This window comes from Phalaenopsis equestris, unplaced genomic scaffold (genome assembly GCF_001263595.1).
Source record: "Phalaenopsis equestris unplaced genomic scaffold, ASM126359v1 Scaffold000359, whole genome shotgun sequence".
NCBI classification, from domain to species: domain Eukaryota; kingdom Viridiplantae; phylum Streptophyta; class Magnoliopsida; order Asparagales; family Orchidaceae; genus Phalaenopsis; species Phalaenopsis equestris.
This window is the reverse complement of record NW_018164801.1, coordinates 723,892-732,350: the sequence shown is the minus strand read 5'-3', so window position 1 is coordinate 732,350 and position 8,459 is coordinate 723,892. Positions and strand designations below refer to the sequence as shown.

The following is an 8,459-nucleotide window of genomic DNA, read 5'->3' as shown; positions in this document are numbered from 1 at the left end:
CTCATCTCTATGTATAAGCTATGTATTCTCCATTTCTTTTGCCTTAGTGAACTATTTGATCGATTCCCTCTTGTGGACGTAGATCCAGTTGGATCGAACCACATAAACGATCTGTGTTTGCTTGTGTTTTTTGCGTTTCATTTCTATGTCAGGAAGTACATATCTCACAACAGTTAATGAGTGCCAAAAAGATTAGAAAACATAAAAGAAGATTATAAAAACACTGAGAATTTTATACAAATTCGCTAAATTGAAGATTATGTCATGTTGATGCTGTTGTAGATTTAATTATGGTTTTATTGTCTATAATTACAACCATAATTCTTCTGATCTCATAAAGATGGCACTCTGCTATTTATAGGAAAAATAAATAGGGGCATTTAACTAAGTTCAAGTTAGTACTAGGGCTAGATAATCTAAAATCATAGCTTTTCTATAAGGGGAAAATTGTCAAAATAGTCCCTTGACTCATTAGAGAGGGGGTCATTTTAGTCCCATAGTACATCAAAATGTCAATTTAGGCATATGGACTAATATAATTTCATCGGATATCCATTCCAGCCCCTATTGTAAGAGCCTGGGGACTGATTTATCACTTATATAAATGTAGACTAAAATGGCCATCGATAGGACCACATAACCACTTAGAAGAACCCCTTAACAGTGCAGGAAAAAAAGCTACAGAAACTAGAAATACTGAAAAAATATTTGAAGATTACATAAATAGCACTCAATTCTTATGCATTTACATATCTGACACCTAAAGTTCAAATTTTACTTTCATACCACCCTATTTGTGCGTGAAATGTTGTATTTTACTTTTCAAAAGTTAAAATTGTGGTATTTTTTATGTGATATGAAAGATTTGTGTGGTATATATGTGTGTGTGTGTGTGTGTGTGTGTGAGAGAGAGAGAGAGAGAGAGAGAGATACGTAAATACAAAGAAATTTGGTGATATATCTGTAAAAGCCCTTGAATATTTCGCTCTAAAGATGTGTTTATTGATTCTTGATATTCTTCTATAGCTTGGAGGCTGCTGGAATACTGAGGGAGCTGGCTAATTACCTTGATGTGCATATACCAAGTGCGCAATTGATTGCTATTGCAATAGGAGTGGTTTCAGCTGTTATCGACAACGTTCCTATCGTCGCCGCAACAATGGGAATGTACGACCTTACTTCTTTCCCTCGAGATGCTGATTTTTGGCAGCTTGTTGCCTTTTGTGCGGGTACCGGAGGTTCAATGCTTATTATTGGATCTGCGGCCGGAGTTGCATTTATGGGAATGGAGAAGGTGGATTTCTTTTGGTATCTTCGCAAGGTATGCATTTGCAAGTTATGAAAATAGCACTTTAGACTATGAGAAATGTTTCAAAATAGTATCCGGACTCCTGTCATTTTAGTCCTAGAGTCTAAACATTATCAATTTAATCCCCGTACTCTTTCTGTATGGACTGAAGTAGTCATGGGGACTATTTCAGCCACAATTTAGAGAGTATCAGGACTGATTTGATAGTAGATTCTAGGACTAAAAGGACTTCATGTAAACAGTCCTTGGACTATTATTGACACTTTTCTCATTTGGATATTAACATATGACAATTTCACGCATAGCTAAAGTGGCATATGTATTAAAATTGAAGTTTTGGTGTTAGATATGTGAATGCATAGGAATTAGGTGATATGTATGCAGATCTTCCTTTTCAATTTTATTGACTAAGCCGGATATATTAGTAAAGTCTTTTAATGTTGCAAGAAATTTACCCTTTTTTTTTCTGATATCGAAATTTTCTTAATTTTTCTTTTGCTGTTCCTGCTGCATTTTTATCTGAATAATTTATTGGAAAATTTACATTACGCCTTAGTTATATATTTACAGATCTAACATCTAAACTTTCAATTTTTACATATATACCACCTTATCTATGCATGAAAAAGTGTTATTTTAAATAGTGGTATGTTTGATGTGAGACGAAAGATTTAGGTGCTAAACATGTAAAAAAAAAAGCAAATTTTAGTTGCTAGACATTTAAATACATAGGGATTGAGTGGGGAATGTATGTAAATCTTTCAATTTTCTATTTGATCTCACTGAACATGTGCTTCAAATGCATCTGCTTCATTAGCTTTAGCTAACTAAATATAATAACATTGTATCAGGTAAGCGGCTTTGCTTTTGCTGGTTTTACTGCTGGAATTGCAGCATATTTGGTCGGCCAAAGTCTGCATTTCTCTCTTCCTGATTCCTTGCCTGCGATCCCTTTTGTCTCAGGATCATAAATATAGGCTTCAATGCAAGAGGTAAATTATAACCCTTTCCACTACGTTACCTTATTAGTTAGAATTAATTAAGGGGTGAGGATTACAATCATGTTTATTATTATCATGCTGCAATTTTTTTTTAATTGCATAAATCTTGGGGGGTTGTTGCATACTTACCAGTTAGGGCCATAAAAAAGGCTCGTTGTTCACGAATAGCTCGTATTCAGCTCTTTAAGTAGTGTGTGTTCGGATCGTTTGTTAAGCGAGCAAACACAAACATATTTTTTAAACTTGAATTGTAAATGAGTTGAACACGAACAGTTCTTTGTTAGGTCGCGTTCGGCTTGATTTAGCTCAAAGTAAGGAAATTATATATATTATTTATATAATAATATAATATATTTATTTATATCTAAGTTTAAATCAGCATAGCTCGTGTGGACATGTTGTTTTGTGTTTTTTATTGCATAAGAATGGTGTGGGTTTGAATTCAAATATCTACACCTATTTGTATTGTTAATTTAAACCAGTCAAATTTAAATCGAATACAAGCGGAACACGAACAAAATATATAAATCAGTCGAACACGAACACGATGTTCATGAGCGATCTTGAACACGAGCCAATTTTGAACGAATTGAATACAACCCAAGCCTAAGCTCTCTCAAGCTCGGCTCATTTGCAGCCCAATACCAATATACCTCCCAAATCATATATTTTCACATATCTAATACTTAAAATTTATTTATTTTATTTTCATTCATACCACCAAAATCATTTATATCACATCAAAAATACTATTGTTTTGTCTTAAAAAATAAAATATACCAACTCATGAGTAGGTAAGATAATATATATATAGATATATATATTATTTTAAAATATATATAAAGAATAAATTTTAAAATTCAGTAAAATTATTTTGGAATAAATTTAATATAAAAATTGATTTATTTTCTCATTTTTACAATAAATTTACGAAATTTGGAACTCATATTAACTAAATTTTAATTAGAATTTTTTAACTAAAGTTTTTTTCTGATTTGACTCGAGTTATGAAAAAGTGAATTTTTAAGAATAGATTAAATTTATTAATATGTGGTATAAATTTAAAAGTACAAATTTTAAAACTGGATTTATAAGGGAATCTATCTATTTTATTGCGGTGAATAGGAATATTTAGGGTTCTTTGCATTAGATCTTGATTTGATTTGGCCGACAATTTAGCTGTCTGAAGCTGTTTATGATAATTAATTGCGTCTGCAGTAGCAAGATCTGTGGAGTTATTATTGAAAGTTAAGTCATTTAATGCTGCTGTGTGCATTATATATATAGATTAAAGTATATAATGAAAAAATATAGTCAAATAGGAAGATGATATAGTTTGAAGGGGCATTTACGTATAACCAACCAGCTCTTACGTATGAGAAAATATTGCATTAGGGCTCAACGTGTAGAGTTACTTGCGGAGTCTAATGAAATCTTGTCACGTGACGGGTGAGAAAAAAAATATATAAAATCTACCTGGTAACACAAGGAAATATTTTTCCCGTGTTATTCAGATGTTATTGTGTTATTATAACATTGGGAATATTCTAAGACCACAATGACACCTGAATAACAGGGATAACACGAGGGGAATATTTCTGCGTTATTGGGCTGATTTTTTTTTCTGTCACCTCCACGTAACATGATTTCATTGGACTCCGCACGTAACTCTACGTGCGGACACATAACTCTACGTGCGGAGCAATGTTTTTAGCTTATGTATTTACATATCTAAAATTTAATTTTAATTATTTACATTTATAATAAAAACTTTTAAATCATATTAAAATTTTCGCCACTACAATTTTTAGAAAGTGCAATATATTTTTTTCATTTATAGGTAACGTGGTAATGGTCACATCAGAAGTTGTGCTTAAAATTCTCTTTCAGATTAGCAGTCCACTCTTTGGTTGACCAATTGTTAAACCGTCTCCATTTGATCTCTCACTTGATGAATGAATGATATATATATATATATATATGTATGTATGGATGTATGTATAGGTGAGGATATTTTAAAGCAACTTTGTTTTATCTCTTATGATACCAAATTGAGAAGAAATATGAATAGAAAATAATATTTATTTTAATTTTTGAAAATATGCCTAAAAAATTTTATTATTTTCTGAAGTACTCCTACTATATCTATATAGGAAAAATGTATTCCTTATTTTATTTTGTTGTTGCCATTAAGTTTTTTCCTTATTTAGGGGAAATGTGCTAGTCAAGTTGGACATTTATTCATTTGTTGATAATTTCAATATTCATGTATACTAATTTGTTTAGTTTTTTATTGTACATCATAAATTATGTTATGTTGATGATGTTTTTTTTTTTTTAAACATGTGTGCATTATATTTGCATCTTGTTTGGATCATTATTGAATATGATTCAAACATCTTAGAGCAAATGCTCAATTCTTATTTAAACCATGTGTTTAACCATTATTTGAATAGTATATAATCATAATTCAAATAGGATGCAAAAATAGTTTTAATTATGTACAAATGAATGATGGTTGAGCATATACTCAATCATGTTTGAAGATGGATCTGATAATGTTTGAAAATGATTTGATCCTTCTTCGCACTAGATCTAAATATTGTTTGGTTCATCTTTTAATAACGATGAATTATGTATTATCAAAATTATGATTTTAGCTATAAGTTTGTGTAAATGAGAATCATGCAAGATTGGTCTGTTCATCATGTTTTTTTACTGTAGGTGTTAATATGAAAATAACTTGTACCACAATAAAATAGGTGATAATGTATGAATGCTACATGTAGCAGGAGGTTAGTTTGTGAATATAAAAGCTTGAGATGATAGTAATTTGATGAATATTTTAATTTTAAAGAGTTCATTGCAAATTATAACTATATTTTGTTATCAACCTAAAACCATTAAATGAGTAAGATCATCTGATTTCTCATATTTTGGCTCAAAACAACTATTCAAATAATGAAGAACACATGGATGGTTCTTATCCTAAAAAGGTTAATCCCTCGATATACCTCTAATTTAAACATTGTATATGTAATGATGTTATCCTCCAGTTTATTCTTAACTTGGTTGCTAGTTGGACAATTTTTTAAGAGTAAAGAGGAGTTAAAATGAATATTATATAGCCATGTAATGTAAAGAATGGTTAATTTTAAGTGAAGAAATCATATAAAGAATTATAATACATTAACTATACTATCCAAACATTCATGGAACTTGTGAGCTATAAAATGGGCAGACTTTACGGATGTCTAAGATCAATAGCCCTTGTTTCGAATAGACTTGAGCTTTGAATGTTGAATTGAAAGATTGCGAGCAAGCTCAAGGATATCTTATTGGATATATAATTTAGGAGAAGCTCATTGGATTCAATCCTAACTTAAAATCGAAGATGATCAAATTGCATGTGAAGACGGATTATGCCATTGATTTGTCATATAAGAAGGCTTGATGGTATCATATGCTCAGGGCTGGAACTACACTTTGTCCGGGGTTGAAGAAGCATTTGGGAAGGTCTTCAATAAGAATCAAAGCTTAATTATCTACTTCATAAGCAAATTTGTGATGCATATCATTGCCAATAATCTTAATGATAGGGTTAATTTTTTGGAAAGTACATGTACATATAAGAATTTTGATATTATATATCTCTGATATGAAATTGCATTTGCTATAGCTCGAAATCCAAATGTTTGTTGTTATTTCTTGTGTTTAAAATTCCATACAAGAGAAGCATGGTTAGCTGAATAAATGTAGTTGTCTTGTGAGCATGCTGATAAAGCTTTTGAGTGGCCATCCAAATAAAAAAGACAAAAAAATAGAAGATAGAAGGCCTTCAAATAAAGAGAATGATGGGGAAGAGCTTGACTTCTTTTCTTGAGGTAGGGTTTACCCTCCCATGTAAGTCAAAATTTAAATTTGAGGCTCACCCTACCCTAAACATAATAATAAATAAATAACAAGATTGGGGTTCAATGTGAATATTTAACAATGCCTCTTGAGCTCACAATCCATTATAACATGGTGGACTTAGGCCTCTATGTTGGTTCATCTATGAAGCATCACTTGAGGAAGCAATTAATACTCATATCAGGGTTTAGATCAATGAAAAAGACAAGAAAAAAATTAGTTACAAAAGTAAAAAATATAATAAGATTACTTTTAAAAGTTTTTTAGACAAAATGATTTATTTTAAAAATAAAAAACAAAAAATGAGTGAGAGATATATAATATCATATAATTTTAATTATTTTTTTTTAGAAATAAAAACATATAATAAGATTACTTTTAAAAGTTATTTAGACAATATGATTTATTTTAAAAATAAAAAACAAAAAATAAGTGAGAGATATATAATATTATATAATTTTAATTATTTTTTTTTAGAAATAAAAACGAAGTGTAATGCAATATAAGCCACAAAGTTTGTGATAATGTGACCAACCAACCCACCAAAACAAAGAATTTAATCCATGAAGACCTACCTCCTAAATACCATTATCATCAACATTAAAATACAAAAAAATTATCAAGAAAACAACACAAACACATACACAAAAACCAATTTAAAATAAATAAAAGAAAAAGCCAAACCATTAATCAGCATTGGTTCTAACTCACAATGAGTACAATACTACTAACAACAACCTATATATTACACACCTTCCCTGATCTCCCCTATCAACTCGAACTCCCTGCAGCCACCACCAACCTCTCCAGAACCTGAACCACTTCTCTCATGGAAGGCCTTCTCTGCGCCGCCATGGCCGCGCATCCAAACCCCACCTTAAAACAACTCAACAAAACCTCCTCCTTTCCCTCCACCTCCCCTCTCAGCGCCGGATCAACCATTCTCAACACCTTCTTCTTCTCCTCAGCAGCAGCATTCCACTGCATTATCTCCACCTCCAGAAAAACTCTCCCTGATATCAGCTCCAGGAGCACCATTCCGAACGAATACACGTCCCATTTAGCGTTGGGTTTCAGGTTCTTCAGAGACTCCGGTGCTTGGTATGGTGGGGGGGCGGAGGTGGAGGAGATGGGGCTGGCTCCGGCGTTCGTTGAAGAAGAGAGGTCCGGGAGGCTGCCTTGCGAAAGAGTGGACCTTTTGCTGCCGAAGTGTCGGGCGGAAGTGCCGGGTTTGGTGTCGTTGTCAGCGGTGAGGAGGCGGTCAACGCCGAGGTCTCCGATCATGGGTTCGAGGTCTGAGGAGAGGAGGATGTTGCTGGGCTTCAGGTTGCCATGCAGGAACTTCTTGTCATGGAGGTAAGCTAAGCCTCTGGCCACTCCTCTGGCGATTCGGAGGCGGGACTCCCAGGAGAGGTGGAATGGAGAAGAGCCGAGTTTTTCTGCAAGGTACGCAAGGTGTTTGATTAAATTCGCCAAAGGAGTTTATTACACTTTTTTTTTCTTTTTTTTTTTAGAAAAAATGTTGGGGAAATTTAGATACATACGACACAATTTTTATTCATTTTCATATATAACACCAGTAGTAGTTTGCTATTTACACTTATAACACTGGGGTTTATATCATAAATTCATGCATGAAAATGTGTATTTCACTTAAAGAAAATATAATGATGGCTGTAATTTTTATGTAATATTTTAAAGATTGGAGTGATATATATGAAAATTTAAGTGTTAGGTACTTAAATGCAAAAGAATTGTGGTATGTATGTAAATGCCTCAAAATGTTTTTAGGGTGTTTGATTAAATACTGTGAATGAGAAATTTAATTAATAATAAGATGGAATTGATTAAATTAGTAGAATTTAAAGTCTTAAAAAATTATTTGATAGAATTTACATTTTGCTTAAATTCTTCCTAAAAATAGCAAAAAATATTACGTGAAAATAAGATAAGTGCCAATCACATGTACGCATTCCCCACAATAACTTTTGCTCCTAAAATAGAATGCCAAAGAACTCATAAATTTCACTTGTTTTAATTATATATATATAGAGGGGCGGAAGTGGAGGAGATGGGGCTGGCTCCGGCAGTTGTCGAAGACGAGAGGTCCGGGAGGCTGCCTTGCGAAAGAGTGGATCTTTTGCTGCCGAAGTGTCGGGCGGAAGTGCCGGGTTTGGTGTCGTTGTCAGCGGTGAGGAGGCGGTCAACGCCGAGGTCTCCGATCATGGGGTCGAGAT

At 32.7% G+C, this 8,459-nt stretch overlaps 2 protein-coding genes across 3 annotated transcripts in view; one reads left to right on the top strand and one right to left on the bottom strand.

Moving 5' to 3' along the window:
• Positions 1-4,178, top strand: part of LOC110026263 (sodium/proton antiporter 2-like) — an 18,716-nt gene extending 14,538 nt beyond the window's left edge. Inside the window, exons 9-11 of one of the 2 annotated variants that reach the window (XM_020727140.1) lie at positions 1,027-1,321; positions 2,161-2,301; positions 4,151-4,178. In XM_020727140.1, coding sequence (XP_020582799.1) covers positions 1,027-1,321; positions 2,161-2,280 — 415 coding nt within the window. In that variant the 3' untranslated portion in view covers positions 2,281-2,301; positions 4,151-4,178. Of the gene's footprint in view, positions 1-1,026; positions 1,322-2,160; positions 2,397-4,150 lie in introns of those variants that run through there. The other variant, XM_020727139.1, reaches the window with a different exon arrangement.
• Positions 4,179-6,777: 2,599 nt separating this feature from the next.
• The window catches only part of LOC110026221 (receptor protein kinase-like protein At4g34220), a 4,931-nt gene continuing 3,249 nt past the window's right edge, over positions 6,778-8,459 (bottom strand). The window contains exon 2 of the mRNA XM_020727088.1: positions 6,778-7,661. Coding sequence (XP_020582747.1) covers positions 6,994-7,661 — 668 coding nt within the window. The 3' untranslated portion in view covers positions 6,778-6,993. The remainder of the gene's footprint in view (positions 7,662-8,459) is intronic.